Raw genomic sequence first — 22,806 nt, 5'->3', positions numbered from 1 at the left:
TGCATACTAAGCTCAGGCAGAAGACATCACTCTGCTCACTGACACAATATGTTGAAAGATTAAAAGTTACAGCATTTCTTGTCGAAGCTACTTTTCTTCCTAGTATCACTATGGGAGAGTATTACTGACTTATGTTTGCATCCGTTTGCAGGAATCTCGGTGGCCTTACTTATTTGGAGCAATCATTGTTCCTTCGTTGATACAAGTCATGATTCTGCCTTTTCTTCCTGAAAGTCCTCGTTACCTCCTGCTTGAAAAGCATAATACGAGCAAGGCAGAAAAAGGTATGATGTGTTACTTTGTTGCAACAAAGGATGCTTATTGTAGGGATGCAGGCTGGAAAGTAATTCTGATATCCCAGTAAAAGCAGAGTATTCCAATAGGAGAGATTGTCTTGGCAATTTTTTTTCCTCACCTTTTCTCTTTGTCTGTGTGTATGTGTAAAAATAACTGTTGCTTTGATTTTTTTTTTTTTTAAATAAATTAAATTCTCCAACAAACTAACCTATATAGCATTATGCATGGTGATAGAAACCTGAACCAAATCATCCTGCTGTGGTGCATCAGCAACTATATGCAGGGTTCATTCAGGAGTGAAAGATGATTTCAGTCTTCATGACTTTCTCTTATCTACAGTCTTTGCAGTTTCCCTAACGAAAACATTGATTCTGTGGTTGGGTTTTGTTCAGTAGTCACTGTGTTTAACCATGTGTTTCTGTAACTCAATAACCTTTTTATATCTCATAAAAACCTCATACACCTATTTAACTGAAAATTTTCAGTGCTCCCATATAGCTTGCTTCAGTTTCACAGACACAGACCAGAATATTTTGTTCTTTCTTTAGGTTCTATGTATAAAAAACAATGCTTTTGTGATCACAGCTGCTGTATACTCTGCCCCACTAAAATTACTATGATCAGTTGTGAGTTCCAATATATCATCACGTTATGATTGAGAGAATATTGAAAATCAGTATTTCCTTATTACAGGGATGTATTAAAAACAGGCGTGTACAAAGAAGGAAGGAGCCTGATTATAATACCAAGATGTTTGCAGAACATAACTGAGCTTTGGAAATTATTCCTAAAAGCTTCATTTGAATATAACTCTTAACATTTTCAGTCACTTGCAAAATTACCTGCAAAGTGTGAATCAGCCCCTGGAACTTAAATTTAACAATCTTCTAGCATGAAATGAATGCAACTCACTCTATCCTGTTTCTTCTACTATGAAATGAAAAACTGGCCTTTTTTGTTCTGATGAGCACTCTGAAATAGAAATGGCACACTAATGAAGAGACTTCCATGTTGTCTCAGTTTGGTGTTGAATGAAGAATTGTGTGAATGTTGGAGCCTCAAACATTTAAAGATACAGTAGAGTGTTTAAAAAAAGAAAGGAAAAAAAAGAAAAAAGGAGAGAGCAAAAGCAACAAGGCTTTGGGGAGAGTTCTTTAGCTTTACAGAGTCAAGAGAGATGTGGTGAGGCAGAGATCAGCGTTTCCAGGGACCGCGAAGGAAAGGGCTTGCCTGCCAGCCGTGGCCAGAGCGCCCAGCAGGAACGCTGTGGTGAGCAGCTTGGGGCTGGCTGTTGGCTAGTAACTTCTGCAGCACCACGGCTGGGCTGGGAAGAAACGCCTTTGGGTGCCAAGTTTAAACTGGCTCATTTCTACCTGATAAAACTCTAAATGTGTTTCCGGAGCTATGGCTGGCAAAGAGTCTGCATCTGCAGTGCTGTTGCATAATGTCGCACTTGTTATAGGGACCTATTGGAAATATTGCCACAGTACCTGGAAACCTCAGCACTGACAGTGAAGCTGAGCCTCTTGTAGGCGGAGTTTAAAAATTGTAAAAAATTGGCAGTAAAATAACACCACCTGCCTTGAAATTCACACCATTTTACTGTTGCTGGTAATGGGCCAACTGCAGTCCGGGATGTTTTCAGCAGACGTGTGCTGATAAATGATTTGAAAGCTAATCTAGAAGCATTGGAGGTGGATTTTGGAGTAGAAGACATCAGGAGAGCAAGGTTATCCACACCTTATTTGGTAGTTGAAGGGAAATGAGCTTTAGCAACTGGCTTGCTGATTACAAGAAAGTGGCTTTCATGAACCCCTTAAAGACTATAAATTTAGACACTCTGAGGAAAAAAAAAGAGAAGGCTGATATAAAAAACTTTTCAAATTAGCTGCTTATCAATAAAAGCTTTTGGACCTGATTAATTCTAAAATAAAAAATTAATAATGATAGTACAGAGTGAAATTCATTTTGAGTGTAGTCTACAGAGCTTTCAAAACAGCTAGGGACCGATGATTCTAGACAGAGATTTGCAGAGGACCGTAGGGCATTGAGGTGTATACATCCCCCTGAATCTCCCTTCCATTCCTTGCCTATCAAGCAGCCATGCTTCCAGAATTGGCCACCTTGTTGCATGGGCAATGTAGCGTGTAGGATATCAGCAGGAAAACAGGTAAGGATGATTCTTAAACATAATTTTGGAGTTCATAATCCATAAAATCCACCTGTCAGGCAGCATAGATCATATCTTATATTTCTGTGCTATAATGTATCTACATGACTTATTATGAAGCATGTTAGGAACACAAGTAATTTTCTTACCATTGCCCGTCCTTTGTAATCACCGCTCTCCTAACGTAGATTTGCAAGTGAGAGTATCTTCGGATCTCTGTTCAGCATGGGGGTAGGTGGGGAAGGAGTTGGGTTGATTCATGCAAGGACCGGCCAGAGGACACCTGTGATGTTAGCGCAGCGGCGGGGTTTGGAGCCCTCCTCCTCACCCCAGGGCGCTTGGAGAAATCCAGATTAGGCACGAGCCAAGTCTCAGGTATCTGGAGTAATGCAGTGGAATAATGAAAGCGAGTGGGGGGAATTCATAAAATAGGAGGGTGAATAACTGTGAATCAACAATCAAGAAAAATCATCTGGATGTTACCATTGTCTGCAGAAATGGGGGAGGAAAAGCCTGACTATTCGGGAGACCAGAGGAGTTTGTGGGTTATTAAAAAAAAAACTACTGCTTGTAAGCCATATAATGACAATGTAGTATTCTCTGTTTTAATGATGACTACAGTAATGCTTTTGAATTATTTGCCTCTTAGGTTAAATCTGCATGTTAATATCAGAAATGTGCCGGTCTTTCTTCTGACTAAATCCTTTTTCTTTCCCCGAACGGATCAAGGCTATTCATGCAAACATACATTTCACTGTGGATTATATCTTGTTGGAGAAATGTAAAACTGTTATTTGTAAAAGGTCCCCTGTATTTAAGGCAGATAACTACATTAGTCTTTATAAAATACTCTAAAATGTACGTGTATGCCAAAGCTTCTAAAATGGAGATGACAACATTAATCTTCCTAACTGTTTTAGAGCAATAAAAATCTGGTGACATAATATAGGTCATTGAGTTTCCATGAAGTTCTGCTCCTGCTTTCATCCCCTCCTTTTCTTCTGTCCTCAGGAGATAACCAGACTACAACTACCGAAATACAAGCAGCTCATTCTTTTTTCTGGCAGAGGTGTAAAAGAGCACGGTGCCCTTAAGTGGCAAATAAGAGACTGAAGGAGGGAGAGGGACCAAAATGTGTTGTGTAAGTGATGAAAAAAGAAAAGGGATGAGGTTAGAGCAGGCGAGCGTCATGTACAAATGTAAACCACACCATCACAAGAGAAGCTACTCCATGAGCACAGGAGTAGCGAGGCCTCAGATGAATGATGTCTCCTGAGCTCCACTAACAGGGATCTACCCGGTTCCCTGCTTTCCCCTTTCTAACAGTGCAAATGGTGCACACTGTGGGTGGCTGAGCCAATGTCGGGCTGATCAGCCATTTGGACGCTGTGGGTGACTTGCAGTTGTCTGCTGCTAAAAGCAATGCTAGCAGCTGAGCTCTGCATGTCCTCCTGGAGGTCACCATCCTGTATGTGACTCCCTGAGACCAGCAGGACCTGAACTGTCTCCCATATTCCTGTCTCACTGCTGAATGTGGGAGAACTGATTTATGTGTTGTGGAGGGAGAATGATGGACTGGACCAACAGCACAATCCTTAAACCTGCTTTGCTCAAACCTAAAAGTCTGGTAATGGGGAGAGGGAAGAACCATCCCAGCTTGCCTCCCAGGTCCCATAACTAATATTTTTCTCTCTTGGTAAGAAAAGAAGGGAGAAAAATGCCTGGCATTTAACTGGTGTGATCCTTCTTCATAATGCTCACCAGACAGCAGAGGAGAAATGGGTATTCAAGTGATTGAGGAGAAGGACTTTGGAAGGAGATTATTATTCAGTTGCTAGAGAGCAGTGGGAGCAAAGAGTAACAGGGATAGGAACAGGAAGAAAAAGAAAAACCTGCTGCTCTAATTACATCAGGCAGTTTATTATCCAAGTTCTAGGATGGTAAGAAGGGCATTTGACATGAGTTGTCTATTAGTTACATGCCAAGTGGACCCCTGATCTCTGACTGTGGCCACAGTGCAATATAAATAAAAACAGTAGCAGCAGTGTGATAAAACAGAACAGTTTTATGACTAACTACGTTAGTTATAAACACTCTCAGTTGGCGAGCTGATGCGTCTCTATTGAAGAATACTGTTACAAGGAGGAAACCTGAATTTTCAGTGCAGCTATAGTAGCATGTCATGTAAATCAATACTGGAATTCAGCTGGCATCCCAGCTTGCCAGAGAACAAGAATATTGTTATGTCTTAAGGGTTAAATAGTTTAGATATAATGTCAGAGTAACATCTGTTGGTGATGTACAAAATCTGTTCATCTAGCATGTTCAATCACACATTAAAACTCCCATGGTTACGAAAGAAGCATTACACCAGGTATAATGAGAAGTGTAGGTTTAAATTCTTGGAAATATGGATTCAAGTTGATACCTTTTGATGCAATAAAAGAGTGAGGCCATTCCTGATTTAAAAAAAGCAGGTAGCTAATTTTTTACAAAGCCCCTCATGGGGCCCACATGAACAAGAGAGATATGAAAACCAAAGGTACAGCAGGAACCAATTGCTGCAAATCCAGTGATTTAGATGAAGTTGTTATGACTGACAACAAGGACAAACATGATTTATTTTTGCTTATCTGTGCTTTTTGTATGTCTCTAAGCATTGTAAGCTATGCTTATTGGAAAGGAAGACACAGCCATGACTACTACACTTCCTGGCTTATGGTAGAGGCTCCATCTCAGGTGGTTGCTGACTGCCGAAAGCTGGAGTGTTCGTGGTGTGTCTTTTCTTAAGCATCCTGTCTTTTACAAAGGATACTTGGTTCACTGGACCTTTGATACAACTCGGTTTACCAATTCTTGTGTTATTCTAGGGTGGCATGTGGATATTTTGTTTTACCTGTACATCTTGGCTAGTCTCAAGCGAACCTGAACAGGCCTATTTTGTATTGGTGGTCTGTGAAACCAGATGTAAGAACAGGTAAAGATGTAATCCCAAACTGGATGATAACTCACAGAAGATCTGTTGTTCCTTGACTTAGAAGGAGAAAGAGGTGACACATGGGAAAAGCCTTTTGCTTGCAGTTACATTTACTGAATTGGAATAGCAAATCTGAGATTTATTCTTAAACTTTGCTATGCTACATGCTAGTAGTTAATTAATATTTTGCTAGATTTAAATAGCAGTTTAAATGTCTTCTAGCAAGGTGCATCTGAATTATTCTTCTGGCTATTCAGTACTCTAATAAAATTAGTGGTATATGAAAATAACAGTTTTTTCATATTGCCGAATATTTTTGTGTTGACATGAAGTTACTACAGGAAAATTACTACATAGCCAATTCAAAAGCATTGAAGTTGGGTGAACTTTTTGCAAGTGTTGAGGCAAACAGCGAGGCACCCCATATGTCTACTGCCACTTATAACAGCAGCCAGCATTAATAGGAGATGCCTGACTGCATCCATACAGCCCAGTATTCTGTCTCCCACAGTGGCCAAAGAAGATGCTGTTTAAGCAGAGCTTAGACAAAGCTTTGTGTTAAAGACGTTGGGTTTAATACACTTAATCATCAGTGAAGTGAAAGTGAACGTGTCTGTGGGAAACAGATGACAATAATACTCATGCAGCTTCTTTTTTTTTTTTTTGTTTTAGTTTTTAAAAGCATAAGCCCTGTTGCCCAAACTACTACTTGTGACCACTTCTCTCTTTTTCTGCCTCCTCTTGCCTGGGGCTGCCTCTATTCTGTAAGCCACACAATAGCATTTTAATCATTTTAAGTGTCTTCTCAAAGTTTACACACTAATTCAGTCTTTATGATAACAGCTGATTTCTTTACACAATCATGGAAGTACTACAGTGGAAAAAGAATTAGTAATTCCTGATGTAGCTGAGTTCTTGAGTGCCCATCTTCAGTTAATTTAAAGGCGTGATTGGTTTTAAAGACAGTACCGACCTGATTTCGTTCAAACTTTGAACCACTTTCAGATGTTTCACCTTCATTTAGCTGAGATGAATAAAAGCTGATGGTGTAAATTGAAGGGTTTCCCATCTCCTTTCCCCTTGACTGGAACCATCCACTTCTTTTGCCATTTATAAAGGCAGTGTACCAGCTTTTGAAAGACGAGCATCTAGGACCTTCTGATCCAAGGGAATTAAAAAGAAATCTGGAAAAGGTCTAAAAGTTGCTAGAACTGTAACTCCTTAGATGGTTTTAAGCGTGACATGAAAATAAGACTTCCCTATAGAGAGAAGCAGCCAGTCACGGAGGGAGATGAGTCATTGCGGCGGGGAGAGGAACGACTGCTGTGCTTCTCAGTGCCAATAATGCAGGGGTTTAAAATGTAAAATGAATAGAATTGAACATCACACATTGAAAGACCTTTGAGTTTTCCTGTCTCCCTGCTAATGCAGAATTTATTTCCACATTATGTGTAAAATTGTGATTCTTACTGTACTGAAAAACTGTTAATGGAAGAAAATTAAAGATGTGTTGACTAACAGGACAATGTGTTTTTCTAAGAAGACTGAGTGTTGTCTACTCAAAACCATGCATATATAGTATAGCATTTTCTTAGCATTTATTGGCTTGTTGGTAATTGTAGGTATCCATCAAGGTTTCCTAGTGGCATTTACACCTCTGGTCCTACTAGCAGGGAGGGAAGAAAAAGAAAGCAGGTGTCCTGTATTTTTCTTGCCTTGTGCTTGGTAGTCTTGGTAATTGCAGATTTTTTACTTCTTGGTCCTTCTAGAAATATAGTAAGCACCCTTGTGCAGAAAAGACAGATTGCTTTCTTTTTACTTGACTGAACCTATATTTTTGACTTGAGTGCCCTACAGGAATGCCAAGGATTCTAAGGACAGGAAAAATAAAGAAAATTGTTCACTGACCTGATTCATACTGATAAACCAGATGCTTAAAAATCTGAGAGAATCTTTTCAAAGAAGAGTATGGTGGTATATGTCTGGTTGTTCTCATCTTCATCTGAATTTTTCTTTGTCAGTGCTCTAATAATACTAAGAAAAGTGTAATTTAAGCGTGAGACATTGACTGTAACATACCATAGGCCACGCTGTTCTAATTTTACATTTCTTATTGTAGCCTTTAAATACATCACACTCATTTTAACAAGTGTTTAGCATGTCATTTAATAATAAGTGGGAAGTGGCAGAAGGACAAAACTCAGCAGCTTAAATTCTGGGGTTTGGGGTCCGAATTTGTTAACTCATTTCTGATTGTAAGGCCTATGTGAAAAGATAAATCTCATACTGTTTCTGAAGGATTTAAAAATTCTGACCTCTCCTCTCCTGAGAGAGAAACTGGATATCAGAATAAATGAATGTTATGAATTAACACCCAGAGGTGGTCAGTGTTCATCCCTTAAAAAATCATCCTTCTTGTTAAGCAGAGTCACGTAGAGCCCATTAAAATGCAATAGAAGTGCTAACTGCATCTGAAAACCTTGGCCCAGAGCTCAAGTTATTTCCCCATGCCGCCAGACTGGGAGCCAGGCAGATCACGCAGCATTGCGCATTTGCCAGAGGGACAGAGAAGGATGCTCCGGGGAGGCCACCGGTTCATTTGTGTGACCTATTCCTCACAACATTGAAATGCCACTAGTTGGCCTTTTCACCTACTGGGTAAAGTTAAATTTTATAACTTCAGAACCTAAATGGAGTCGAGGCATTTTAATCATGACCAGTCAGTCTCTCTGGCTTTCTTAACCATCCAAGTCCTTTCTATGATCCAAAAGAATGTATACTTACTGAAAAATGTGAAGATCATTTGTTTATAGGCAGTACTATGCACAGCTGTGGATAAGAGAAAAATGGATTTGGCTCTTATGGGAACTAAATCAACTTACTCACGAAAAATAACAATTTTAAGTGACCTGCTGTGTAAAGGATTGTTTTTAGAGTTAGCATGCTACTGGGCTGCAAAGCCTTATTGCATGGGTATGTGTAATGTAATTGTTTCTCTGCAATCATTCCAAGATGAAGAGCATTTTAAACATCTCTTAAAAAGCCAACCCCTGGGCTATGTTCATATGATTGTGAAGAAAGCATCATCAACATATACAGTATCCATAAAACAAAGTTGGTCGAGATACACCACCTCCATTGGGAGGTATCTGTTTGTAGTACCTCTTGGAGGAGGTGTGAGATGGAAAGCTTTTATTATTCACAGTGGAAGGATATCTCAGTAAGTCATCAATGTACAATAATGTAATATTAAACAGTATGTTTTTTCTGGGGAGGCAAGGTTGGTTGTTTGCTTACATTTGCCAGGTAAATTCACTCCCATGTCTCCAGTGTTGACAAATAGAAAGTCTTTAACTGCTTTGGGTAATTCTTTCTAATATTAATCATCCTGACAAAGCAAATTCTTGCCTATATGCTAGTAAAAACAAGAGTAAAAATGAAGAATAATAGCTATTCATTTCAAATGTTTGCCTTTTCTTGGTTTACCAGACTTACGAATGTTTTTACATGTTACTAACTTCTCTATCCGATCTGTCTCCAGTAATGAAGTCTGCTGTATTGTTAGGCTGCAAAAGTAGCCAAGTCAAATAATGTTCAGAACTGCTTTGCTATTAAATCCTTTTTACAGATTACACAGGGTTTTGACTCTGCACTGGACCTTAGGCTATATTATATATGAAATAATATAAGGAGAGATCTGATAGGGTGCCAAATAATTTATATTCTTGCTGCAGTTTCTGAGACCAATTGCAGGAATGAGCCAGATTATACCCAGAGCAGAATGATATTGTTGGCAGAAGAATAATTAAGTTGTAGCCCATGTATATCTCCTGTTTGTGTCAAACATTTCTATTTCTATGAAACAAGTCTGTTATAAATGTGCATTGTGTCAAGCGTCTGGCCTAAAGTACACGTCCTCTCTTTGTAGCATTTCAGACCTTCCTTGGGAAAGACGACGTGTCTCATGAAATAGAAGAAGTTTTGGCAGAGTCTCGAGTCCAACGAAACACCAAGTTAGTGTCGATACTTCAGCTCCTGAGAACCCGCGCTGTGCGATGGCAGGTCATTACCGTGGTCGTCACCATGGGCTGCTACCAGCTCTGTGGGCTAAATGCTGTAAGTGTCCTTCTTCAGGCCATGGCATCTCCTGGGGTCCTCCTTTCTTTCTTTTTAATACAAGGTTTGTGCTATACCATTTGGCAACCTCTATGACTTTCTATTTTTGGCTGTTTCTTATTAGTAATGATTTTGTTACACTAGCATGTGGGAAGGTCCACGGAGACGGGTATCATTTGGGGGTTTTTTAAACAAAAAAAAAGCAGGGGAAGCCACGTTGTGTAACTTTGAAGGAATACATGAAAAGGTAGCACAGATCAGCAAAGAAAGAGTGCGCAGCTTCTGCTAGTCAGATTCTGTTTCTGGTCAGTTAAGATCTGGTCTGATATGCCCCATGTTTGTTCGTGTTAGGTAAACTTGGTCTTTTCAGTAGACATTTCTGCTTGTATTAATTTAGTTCTGTACTTACAGAAGTCAGCAAAAGTTCCTGTAAGTGATTTTAAGAGATTGCACTGGATGTTTGATAATGGATATCAAAGTCTCCTTTTCCATCTGTCTGAGCCTATTGCATCAGCTTGGAGAGGGTCACAGGACAATTTAGATTGGAAGGGATCTTTCGAGGTCATCTGGTCCACCCCTCTGCCCAAAGCAGGACTGACTTCAGGGTTGACTCAGGCTACTGAGGGCTTTGTGCAGTTGAGTTTTAAATATCTCCAAGGTTGAAGAGTCCACAACCTCCCTGGGCAACCTGTGCCAGGTGTTTTCACCACTTACACAGTGAAAAGCGGTTTCATCCAGCCAGAACTTCTCTTGCTGCAGCTTGTGACATCTGGATTAGATGGTTTACATTGCGCAACATGAATGTTCTCGTGAAGCGCCTCAAAGCAAAAGGGGTTTTCGTCATAGTTTAAAGGTGCTAATTGCTTATATATATGAAAGGCAGTATTATCGCTGCTGAAAGGAGCTCTCACTGTGGCTTTGCGCATTACAGCATACTTCAGCTAGTTTTTTCCCCCAGGGCTAGTCACTGATAATAAGTGTAGATGCTTCTGATATCTAAGGCAACTAGTTCAGGCTTATCTCAGGTATCTCTATAGCTTTAAAACTACTAATACAAAGTAATTTGTCCAAGATTATTTGAAAGATTAATGCAGTTAGAACTCTGGTATCTAAAAATTTTTAACGAAACAATAGGAGGGAGCTAGAAGATTTTTTCATACTGTGGCATGAACTATAAAAACGTTTCTACAGGTGGTGTTTTCTTCTAATTGTAGGATTTCAGTGCTAATGACAGGCTATTTTGTTCCTCATTGGGGATACTTTTTTAAGAAAAGAAATGGAATTATCTTGTCATCCAGTCCTTCTAAGATTTATCAACGCTTAAGTGAAACAAAATGACACAGTAAGAAATGGACTGTTAAAATAATAAAACACATTGCCTAAAAAAACCCCCAAGAATGCCACAGCTAAATTTTCAGGGGAAAGAGAAGAGTTTTGTGTCTTTGAGGATATTTAATAGATGACAGAAATTGTCCAGTATTGCATGGTAGAACAAAGCCACACTCTCATAGCTTGAGTGGCGGTGTAAAGGGGTAGTGAGATATGTCCACTCCAAAATGAATACCAGAGTTGTTTTAAAGTGTCATTAGGTGGCCACTTTGTGAAAATATGCCTCAGAAAAACTATTTTTGTCAGGAAACCTGTGCATCAAGTTGGCTGTTTTAAGCCTCACCTTTTTTTATTATTACTTTGCTTCTCCTCCCATATAATGCCACTAAACATGAAAAAAAAAATTATTCACACAAAATTTGCATTTTGAAATTGATTTTTTTAAATAGTTCATCCAGGAAAAACAAGCAAATGGTACGAGAGGTCAAGAGTAGTTGGACCACTTGATTAAGAGACCAGGTTTCAGTTCCTTGTCTCTTCTGCATGGCTTTCCTGGCTGATCTTGCTCAAGTCTCCTGAAGCTCAGAGTTTAGAGGGCAGGCATACGTGTGACAGATACTGCGGAACCCAGGTCTTGGTTCGCCTGGCTCCATCTGAGCTAACCTGCTGGGTACGAGCCAGCGTCAGCAAGGGTGTAACTGGCTGTAAACGCTTCCTTCTAACCCATAGCTCCCATCATTTGCTTTGTCTGTAGTGCCCTGTTAGTCAGTCTGGTCTTTTCCACAACTACCATCTGGGCAGGGCATATGGGAAAGTTGGACTTCTTTCAGGTGACAGTCTCAGGTCACTCTCTGGGGAAATTAGCAACTGGCAGACTTCTGTAATCATCCTGCTCGTATCTGAGAACATTTGCTTCCTTTTAAGGCTTTTACTTTACAATAAAAATTTGTTTTGCTTAAAAACAGTACGTTCGTTGGTTTGCACGCGGAACAGAAATCGTGGTGAAGCCCTGATCATATTAATGTATTCAATTATAATGAAATGCCAAACAGTCTGACCTAAATTGACATAAATAAATGAATCTGTATTAGTCTCTTTTCATCTGGTAAAATTTATCCATGATACATATCATCCATAATGAATTTATTTATCTTCTACAATTGTATCTCAGTTCTAAACAAGACACAAAACTACAGTGAAGTTCTCATTTGTGAACTTTATCCTTTTTCATACCAAGAAATATATTGTATTGCATATTGCTTTAAGAGAGTCATTTCCAAAGTGGGATCCCTAGGCTTCTGTGGGGTCTGGCCTTAATGTAGAGGGCTGTATTTCAAACGGCAAGAAATCATGCTGGGGATGGAGGTTTCTGCAGCAACGCATGTTTTCAGTATGCAAAAGATTTACCATAGTGTGCTCTTCACATTTGCTATGGAGAAGACCTGGCATTAGGTACCGTAGGAGGGGATGAGTATGCAGTGTGCAACACAGTAGTCTGTGTTGCTTTCTTTTCCTGTTGAAGAGTTGAATTTCTTAGGAAGAAATGTATGTAGGGAGCTGGATGAGAAATAAAAGGACTGGAAAACTGAGTCAGTGCTAGAGGTGTCAATGGTGTGAGAAAGTTTGGGAACACCACTGATAACGTATAACATGCCACTTTGAGCTAAGAGCTTATGGGAGTAAAACCTTATAATAAGCAAAGAAAGCAACTTTCATGCAGCTAACTAATCTACAGACAAAAAATGCTAAAATGTTACCTCCAAACTCACAGAAATTGAACTGTAGAGGTACAACTGTTCCTCATGGCGGCTGTTTAACTGACCAAAGTGGCAAAGTTTCACTTTAGCCTGTGAAGCAACAGCAGCCCACCATGGACATAGGAAGTCAGACTTCCCTGTGTTGATTTGGACTTGACAGCAGTTGTTTCTGGGTTTTTGGACCTTCTGCCCCATTTTCCACAGCTCTTTCATTCCGTAATTTCTAGCCCAATCGTTATCTAATTTTGTTAGCTAATGAAATCATTAGCTAACAAAAAACATGTTAGAAAAATAATTTAAGAGAAACTAGAGTGGTCGTCATTAGCCTAGTAAGTTTTTCTCAGTGATATCCTAGAGCAATGTATTTCCCTGTTTAATGATACACAGGCTGAAAAACATTCACTTTTATTGTTTTGAAATGTGTACATCTTGTTAATTTTTACCCTAATTTATTTTTGTGCTGCTGCAGAGACTAATAAGTCAGTGAACCTCATCCTGTCTTTGCTCTGCCAGTTTTTTAATCTACCTGTTTTACTACCACTCGTACCATCGATGGGCAGGCACGCTCTTCTGCGAAACCACTTGCAAAACATCTTACGTTCTAGTTGTTACATTTTGACAAATTACATTCAGGAGTTGCCTGATTAAGTGACTCTTCGGCCTCTTCTCTTTCAAGGTCTGCATACCTGCAATATCGCCATCATTTTTAGAAGCTCTACCTGCTGTGCAAAACTGATGTCAAGAATGAAATGCCTAAATTACATGGTTTCTAACTTCCATTGCATGATTTTTTCTATCTTGTAACTTGTCATATGGAGAAAAAGATCACTTTTATCACGTTTCTGTGCTACCTTGTTTTCCTTACATACTGGGTAGGAGTATGGAATGTGCATAGGTTGTCAGAGTACTGGGTCCCCAAAGAACTATCAGTGGGCATAAGCATTTCAGAGGGAATTGGGAGCTGATCCTTGGGTTTGCTTCAGTCTGTGCTCTGTATCAGCAAGGCCAATGAAATGCACAGTTAACACCAGTGCACGCTACATGAAGGCAGATTACTTCACATAGAGAAGTTTGCTGCTATTACTTACTGTCACCGCATCTATTCTGCTGAGAGCTGATGTGCCAGCAGTAGGCATGAAAGTCTTCAGTCAGCCTCTCTATCTGTAAGGTGATATAGGTGACTTTTTAGTCCTTGGTATTTTATTTTACTTTTATGAGGGATGAGTTGGATTGGCTTCTTTGGTCTGGGACAAGCAGCTTTGCTGAAGGGCTAGTTGGGAATTTAGAATTACTGGTTTCTTTACAAAGCTCCTGAGTTAGTAGCTTGATGAACAGATGTAGCATGTGCATAATATGCTGGCATGCAGCAGGCTTTTCCTCATGTGATCAAAACACTTCCATTCATCAAACAAGCCTTTTCTTTAGCAGTGTTTGCCCTGTTAGGGCTTGTCACATGGACAGCATTTGGGAAAAAATATCACTGCTACTTTTATGTTCAGTGCCATTATTATCTCTGGCTTTCAGTGTTGTTGTCACAGGTAATCAACTGTGGTTTAGAACTTTATTTTCTTCTGATAATCAGTTTTTTCAATTTTTTCATCTCTCTAGTAAATCAGTTATCTTTTCTCTCTCCAAGGCAACCTCTCCTTGTTGCACGCTTTTTGACAGACAAAATCTTTGGCTAGTTCTTTGTTGTCACCTTGAATCCAACTATATGGTTTTCAGACTTTATTTGTGATGTTAATGGGGCTTTTATACTTACCAGACTTGTTATTTTAAAGTATTACCACTATGTATTCTCTCTCTGGATATTGTCACCACTGGATATGATTTTACTGACCAAACACAAAAGTCTTCATCTAAGCTGATAACCCTGTGCTCCCTGTGTTTCTGTCCATTAGTGACAGCTCCTTCTAGCCTATGATTCATTTCATCCTAAAAGCAGCTATTTACTTTTCGCCAAGTGACTCTCACTCTAAAAGTATCTTTTCTTTCTGTTGATAATAAAGAGAGATTAGGGCAATGGCTTGACTGCAGATGTCCACGCTGCAGTGAGATAAATCTCATACCTATCTTATAAATTAAAGTGAGATAAATCTCACACCTGTCCGAAAAGAAGCAGTTTCTGCAGTCCCTCTCAGCATCTCTTTCCTCTTCTCTCTTCTGTTGTTACGTGCCACTGAAGTGTTCCATAAAGCCACCCAAACCTGCTTTTTAAAGCAGTGTGGCTCAGCCACATGAAACCTATTTGTATCCTCTTGTTCAAGCTTAAAGTGAGTTTCTTTGATTTACTCCTAAGTGAATTAAGCTAAATTGAGTTAAAGCTGCTTGTAATTCTGCCTGGGTCTGCAAGCAGAAGTACAGCAGTGTTGTGACTAATGCACCTGCAATTTGCACCTTCCCTTCATTTGTTGTCCTGCCCAGCCCGTGGTCGTTCGGGACTGCTCTGTGTTTTAACAAGTTTGGTCTCTGGCAGATCAGATGCTTGAGCTGAATACCGATGTATTGTAGTTCAAGCAATACTGATTAATAACTCATTTTCTTTTCTCTGATACAGATCTGGTACTACACAAACAGCATCTTTAGTGAAGCTGGGATCAATCATGAAACAATCCCCTATGTTACTCTAAGTACTGGTGCTGTTGAGACTGTGGCTGCTGTTTTTTCTGTAAGTATGGTTATAAAAATCCATTAACATGCTCGATATTTATAGTACTGATTTTGTTTCCTTCTACAGGTTAAAATATAAATAGAATAGTATATTGAGGATTAAGCGTAATGGTTGATAAAGCAATTGAAAATATTATTTCTACGTTTAATCCTAAACCCAGTTTTGTAGCTTGAGATTTTTTTTTTATGAAGATGGTCTCTAGTTTTAGTTGCATAAAAGCAGCATAAAAAGTTGATATACCCTGATATGTTCAGACAGTTTGTTTGAGTGAAGAGGAGGAAGGCAGGAACAGCAAGGCCTGAAGTATATTAAGTGATATTAACAATTTCACCTGGGAGAACGACTTTACCTGGTAGCAGTTTATTCACATCTCGTAACCTTCTTATATACCTGCTGGGAAGCCATTTAAAAATATGGGAGTAAATGTTTGTGGCCCAGCTCGTTGGAAAAGCGAGCCAGCCACTAGAACAAGGTTGTTCCACGTTGTGTTAAATTCTGCTATCTCATTGCCCGAGGGCAAGCAGGCATCCTTTCGTAACATGTGAGCTCCTGAGTAGGTTGTATATCTTCGCTGCGCACTGAATGTAGAGGAAGATGTTAAGAGAGAAAATTATCCATGCACGTTTTTTTTCTTTCCTATTTCAAAATGGAAAACTTGACTAGGAAAAAATACATGCTAAATGATCAAACTAAACCTGAAAGTTCTAGTAGGTGAATACACGATTAATTACTAAAGGAAATACATTTCTGTTTGCACTGCAATAAATAAGAAACAATGGAGACATCTTTGGAATGAAAATTTGCAAACAAGCAAATACTCTTTCTTTGTTAGATTTTTTTTTTTCTTGTCTTCATATATTCTATACCAACTGTATTTGCACAATAGTGGACACACCACACAAGCATTTTTAAATGCCAGAAGAATGGTTTTGGAAAAAAAAATCCTTTCCAGTGGCAGAGCAACTGCTTATGACCTATGAAATGTTAAACTAAATCCAGCTATCAAGTATATTTTCTTATAGTGTAGGACATAAGGACTCTCAAAGGTCACAAAGATCTTCTTCTGATCTTTGTGAATTTCCACAAATCTATTTTTGGGTAAACCATGTTTGTTTTTTTTTTTTTAATTAAAGCGACATTCTTTCTAATAGGTGGAAATAGTGAAGTATGGAAATCCCTACCTCTTACAATTTCTTCTTTGTGATACTGCAGAAATGCTTCTTTGTTTAAGATATATGTAAAAATAATAAATAATTCTACCAGTGATTTAAGTAAAGAATACTGCCTCTCTTTTGTGGAAACAGATGAAAATTACATGGAGATGATTCCATGATGCTAAAGTCATTCTGTAAATAGGGTCTGGCATCTTTTCGGTTCCTTCCATACTATCAGTTTGTGGGGCTTATTCAGAGCACACAGTTCATACATAATGAAGTGGATGTGTCTGCTTTGGTTCCTGGTATGTGTGGTAACTTTTTTTATGCCCAAGAGGAGTGTTTTTAATACTTCTTCTGTTTAAGCTACTTGCTGTGCCTCTGGTAATGCTGATGCATTGATATCTCTGCTCCCTTCAAGTTTGCTCTTTCAGTTCAAGAGAAATGCTGCTTTGTAGCCTTAATTTTATTTCAGTAATCTTTATAAATGTTTCATTGCTGCTGTTTAAAGGAACAACAACATGAATGTGTTTTTTTTTCAATTGAAGGTTTTGCAGCTTCTCATTTCTAAAAGTAAATTCCTCTAAATTTTTTTCATACCTGGAACTAAGGATGGGGGATTTCCTCCCACTCCCAACCTCTCAGCTGCTCTTTTTGCCTTTCTTTTTTAAAAATGTATTTGACAGCATTAACTATTAAGTCAGGTGCATATGTCTTATGTACAATGCAGAGGGAAGAAAGGAAGAAGCAGGAGAGAGCGAGGGGAGAACCTAATTTCCCTGGTATTTTTTTATATATTGTGCTTGCTAGCAGAAACCCAATTTTACTAACGATAAATTCCAGGATTTCAGTAGATACGCCTATCAATAATAGAAGTGGAGTTTTTTTCCTTGTAAATGAAATAGCTATTGGAGAGGTCCACAATGAAATCATGTACCATCTCCAATCATTATGCATATGTTAGGTGGTCATGAGGCTCTGTGCCTCAGTAACAATAGTTGGGGTTCATCCATTGATGAGCCCCATATGAATGCTAAAGGAAAAGATTGAAATAAATACATTTCACAAAGAAGCAAAATAATATTTAGGAGATAAAATATCATTCAAACTGTGGAAAAATTGGAAAGTCTCCGTTGAATGTGTCTCCTGGGAGCAGCAGCATAATAGCAATGATGTTGATGTGGTCCTTGAAAGGCAAACATCCCATCCTTTTTATAGCTCTGTGTTGCCTCAGATCACTTGACATGCCTGCTAGTAGCATGCTTTGCCTACAGCTCCATCCCTCTTCCTCTTGAGCAAAAGCCGCATAAGCAAGACATTGAAAAATTAAACACGTGCATCATCATTTTCCTGTCATTTATATAATTTGGCTGCAGCTCCCGCTTACACCACCACTTTCTAGTTTACTTCATGAAATACCTGTGTTGTAGCATTGCGTACTTGGTGCCCTGGCTTCTCTCTGGGGAGACAATATAAACTTTCTGTATGTTTTTCGGTTAATTGTAGACTTCTCCACCCATTATACTGAGCACAGATTCAGTTTAGAGGACTGGCTAGACAAGCTACTTTTTAATGAGAGAGCCCAATAATTTTGGTTTGCTTCTGAAGAAGTTTGGTATCCTCTGGAACTAAATACTGAATAGATTTCCTACTCATAGACAAGTTGCAGCAGTAAGTTATCTAACCTGATGCCATGCTTTGAAGCTGGATGGAATATACCTAAATCATTCCCTGGCAAATACGTGTTTGTTAGAAATCTGTTCTTTAAATTCTACAGTAAGGGGACTGCACAAACTTAGTTATTCTTTAGTAAGATTGGTTACTGTGGTGGTTTTGTAATTTTTAGTAATTGAGGTTAATTTAATTTAGTTGTTGTCTTACTCTTAGTGGACAGAAAGAACAATTTGCCAGTGCCTTTCTCTGACAAGGCGACAGGCTGAGTGGAAAGGGAGACAGAAGTAAATGTGTGAAAAGATTCCTCCCCCACCTCCATGAAACCAGCATAGAACAAAAGGCAATGTTATTCAAAGCAAGCATCCCACGTCCAGTTTTGCCATCTGTGGCACCACATTTGGTCTTTATATAATGTTCACAGAAAGAGACTAGCTATGACTATATTGAGAAGATTATGCCTTAAGCATTTCCCATAAGGTGATGCATCAAGGTATTACTAATGTGCCTTCTAAAGCCTGTGACAGAGACAAGCTGTGCGAAGCCTAGAATGAGTTAAAATACAATTCAGTAGTAGACCACAAAAGAATATAGGAAATCCTTTGCGAGTATCATACAGAAGTCAAGGAAGCCATCTTTCTTAGGTGAAATTATGTTATTCTGCTTTGGGATGTCATGAGAAAGGGCTCTTAGACTTGTTCTGTGTTTCTTTTAATGTTAATAGATCTTAACACGCAAGAAGAGATTCCCTGCTTAGGGCATGGCACATCTTAAAACAAGGGTACTCCAGACACTTCAGTAAGTGTCCTCATCCCTAACACATTTCTTCCATGGTATCCAAAGGGTAATGCAAGATCTCCATTGAAAGTCTGTGGCTCCACTGGGCTCAGAACAGGAAGAAATATGTTACAGTGACAGCCAGTCATAGCAAGTAGAAAAAATGGGGTGACAGATACTTTCAGCTCAAGGGTTCTTAGGAAGTTTTTCTATAATCTGATTTTTAGTGAGACTTAATGCAGTCCTATGTGACATTGTTCGCACTAGGTCAGAACCAACCTTCACCTATCCATAATCCCCAATAGGCTGTAAGTAGGGAAGAGTGCAAGAATGGGGCAAACGTGGCATTTTCCCCTTTTGCTCCCCTCACCCTGACAAGCTGTTGCTCAAGGAGTACCAGAATTAGAAGGTAATATCTTCATCTTCAACAGCCTTGATAGATTTTTTCCTTTGAATTTGTCTAGTTACTTTTCAACTTTTGTATGTTTTTAGAACCCACAGAATCCTAAAGCAGTGAATTTCACAGTTTAACTACATATTGTTTGAAAAAGTCTCTCATGTTGAGATTAGAGAATATAAGATACAGTAGGTGTGGGCTGGATGAAATGATAACAGTGTGGATGCTCAGCTAACTGCAAAACTATTCTTAGAGAGTAGCAATCAACACTTCACTGTCATACAAAAATATCAAGTGAGATTCTGTGGTGGTTTGCCCTGGGTCAATTAATCATAAAAATATCCATTAATAATACAGGAAAGGTAACAAAGAGCTTTTTATAATCGACTGTGTTGTCCAAACTCTCCAAAGGGAGAAACTCAAAAGTATTTGCAAGAACTATGGAAGATTGTAAGAAATCGGGCATGTGGCCTGAAATCAGTAAGATGAAATTCAGCAAGGAAATGTACCTAGTACTGCACTTTGGGAAGGAAAAAATCATATGCACAAATACAAAATATCATGTGGAACTGTGTCAAAAGGCTTACTGAAGTAAAAATCTATCATGTTTTTCATTTTCTTTTTATCAGCTCAGCTTCCTCCCCAACAGTGAAAGAAATCACACTGATCTGCACTGAGCAAATCTGCGTTGACTATTCTTATCACCTTACTCTCCTCTAGCTGCTGTCAAACTATTTGATCGGTTAATAATTCACCCTAGTGTGTTGGGGGAGGAATGAAAGCCAGAACCTGTCTTCCTTCTCCCTGCATAACAGAAGATAGGTGCTCCCTCTGCCCAGATCCAGTGCTCTCAGACATTGCCATCACCTCACAAGATTTCTGAGATTTTCATTAATCATCATTATGAAAGCCTCGTTTTAACTAATAAATTGTGAAGTGAAAAAATAGTCTTTAGTCAACATGCTACTGCATATTTTGGGGGGAAAAAGTTACCTGGCACTGAAGACTGCTAATTTTATCCAAGAGAAATATTTATGCAGTTCATCATCTATAATTTTAAGAAGCCATAAATAGTTGCCTACATGAACAAACAGTTGGCTTCCAAAATTGCCTACCACACTAATTTGTTTGGCCGATACACAATTTCAATTGCATGAATTTATGGATGATTTACATATGCTTCGCTCAGTCCTACGAAAGCACTGCTAAGTATGTCTAATAAGTGAAATCCAAAAAAATTCTTACATTCCAAATGAATCATCAAGTTACTGAATTCTTTTAGATGCAGGGATTCACTAATTACTCCCTAGTCACAAATTCATCCTCATTTCAGATCTCAAATGTAAATGTGTGCAATCTTTATGGGGCAAATTTGTGAGTGGAAAAATACTCAGACTTACGTCACTGTATTGAGCAAAATGTAATCAGAAAGAATCAGCAGTACAAAAAAAGATACTGACCAAGCAGCTTTGCAGACTGTGGTATTTGTCGACGGTCGGAGTGCATGTGGGCACATTTTCACTTCAGGGTGAATCGCAGTGTGTGGCTGTGTTAATGCATGTTACCTTAATCCACAGGTGGTCAATGGGATCATTCTTAGATAAAGACATTATTCCTTCTTAATAATTTTATTACACTTGGGCTCTTGGATAAACAAAGATTACCTGTGTTGAAGTAACCATGTAGTGCCTTCCAGGAAAAAAAGTCTCCTTATGAAGGTCTACCTTACAATGCCACTCCTAAGACCCGAGATATAGTGGGTGAGAGACTGCATTTATGTAGTACAAATCCTTCTGCAGGATACATTCAGAAATTTAAAGTTTTAAAGATGTATCTCCTGCTTTTGAGTATTAAAAAAACTGGGTTTGAGTAGGTTTTTTCCCAGTCTATTCTATCTGCATCAGGGCATTCAAATACCATCGTTAGAAAATAAAGCACCACCCATGGTAATCTGTCACAGATCAAGGCTAAGATCTAGTCTAGCTTTTATAACATGAGCCTGACACAAGACAAGACTTAGTGCTTTTAACAAATAAATCATCAAGAGAAGGAACTTTGCTTCAAAAATATCTACAATTTACTGCAGGGACATAATAGGAATAAGGTAATGGGGTTTTTTTGTGCTGCCCTAAGGGCTGTTCCCAGGCACTGCTGAGGTGAAAGTGGCCGGCTAGAGTGAATCCCTGCCTGGGCTGTGTCTTGGTCATGCTGGTCCAGTAGGCATTGAGTATGGAGACCCTCTTTGTGAATGGAAAATTTCACTGCCAAGTGAAGCTGATTAAGGATGCTTTACTGCAAAGTAGTTCAGACTGAGCTTAGAAACTGAGCAATCAGTTCCACCCTTTGCTGATAGCAATCGCTAGCCTGGTGACTGTAGAAGATGTGTAGGATCTTATCCTGTTACGGCATTAAGACAGATACAGGCAAACTGATGTGAGAGCCAGGGTAGGCACAGATTTATCTAAGGTTGTGCTCATGTGGTCAAACTTGGTGCTAGGCCTCTAAATTCCAATTTACGTACTTAAATAAAATAACCTGTTCCTTTGTTTTACAGCTCTATAATTCATACAGTAGGTAAATGGATATACATAAAAATATGAATAAAAAAACAATTTGTAACCCTCAGTCTTCTGTTCCTCTCCTTTTCCTGGATGCAAGATACTACACGATGTGTCATAAATAGACCTGACAGCAATATAAATGTGATTATCCATTTTAATCCTGCTGTTTAAAATGGAAATAACACATAGTTAGCTTGTCACATTAAGTCTGAATCTAGACATACAGTCTTACTCAAGCCTATATCCAAAATACATGAGAAAAAAAGTATGGCTACTCTTGACGTTAGCATATAGATCAAACTTCTTTGCAGAGTTGAGACATCAAGAAAATCTAATAGGGTTTTCTTAGTATAATTTAGGGCCAGGAAATAAGTAGGGAATAGCGACCTCCCATTTGGGCTGTAGAATTGGCTTACGCATTCATTTTATCCAGAGAAGCTTGTCTGATCTTTTTTAATGCACTCTGCTTTCATCATGTCAGCCCCGATATCTGCAGCTGACTTAAGTGAAAAGATTGACATTTGCTTTTTTAACTTTATTCACAAGTGTTTCCTGCCAGACAAAAGTAAGTTGTGTTAACTGGTAACTTAGATTGCATATCAGTTGCCTTATTATCACCAAATGTTTGTGTTGAGAGAATTTTGGTTGCAAATTTTTTTTGCACATTTTCAGTAATTTTAGCTGTGTTAATTGCCATGACTGGGTATAGTCTTCTACAAATGCATGTTTATGATCACACATAAACAAGTATCAGCCTACACAATTTGGCAAATAACATGGTGTGCTATCACAGAAAACAGTTACAAGATTCTTTTTTTGACTGTAGTTGAGCATATACTGAATTTCTTGTTATTTCATTTACTCTACCATATAGTATATTTTGACTTGTTATAGGTCTTCAATAGGTAACAGTTACCAGCACATAGCAG

The 22,806-nt window shown here is 38.8% G+C and overlaps 1 protein-coding gene across 2 annotated transcripts in view; it reads left to right on the top strand.

Annotated features, from left to right (window-relative positions):
• SLC2A9 (solute carrier family 2 member 9) overlaps positions 1-22,806 on the top strand; it is a 138,241-nt gene that overhangs the window by 67,265 nt on the left and 48,170 nt on the right. For both annotated transcript variants that reach the window (XM_009471115.2, XM_087736551.1), the window contains 3 exons: positions 152-284; positions 9,373-9,560; positions 15,204-15,314. In XM_009471115.2, the coding sequence (XP_009469390.1) occupies positions 152-284; positions 9,373-9,560; positions 15,204-15,314 (432 nt within the window). The remainder of the gene's footprint in view (positions 1-151; positions 285-9,372; positions 9,561-15,203; positions 15,315-22,806) is intronic.

This window comes from Nipponia nippon, unplaced genomic scaffold, assembly GCF_047370975.1.
Source record: "Nipponia nippon isolate SJK-2023a ecotype South Korea unplaced genomic scaffold, ASM4737097v1 scaffold_6, whole genome shotgun sequence".
Lineage (NCBI taxonomy): Eukaryota > Metazoa > Chordata > Aves > Pelecaniformes > Threskiornithidae > Nipponia > Nipponia nippon.
Note: the sequence above shows the minus strand (reverse complement) of the source record. Positions and strands in the feature narration are given on the sequence as shown.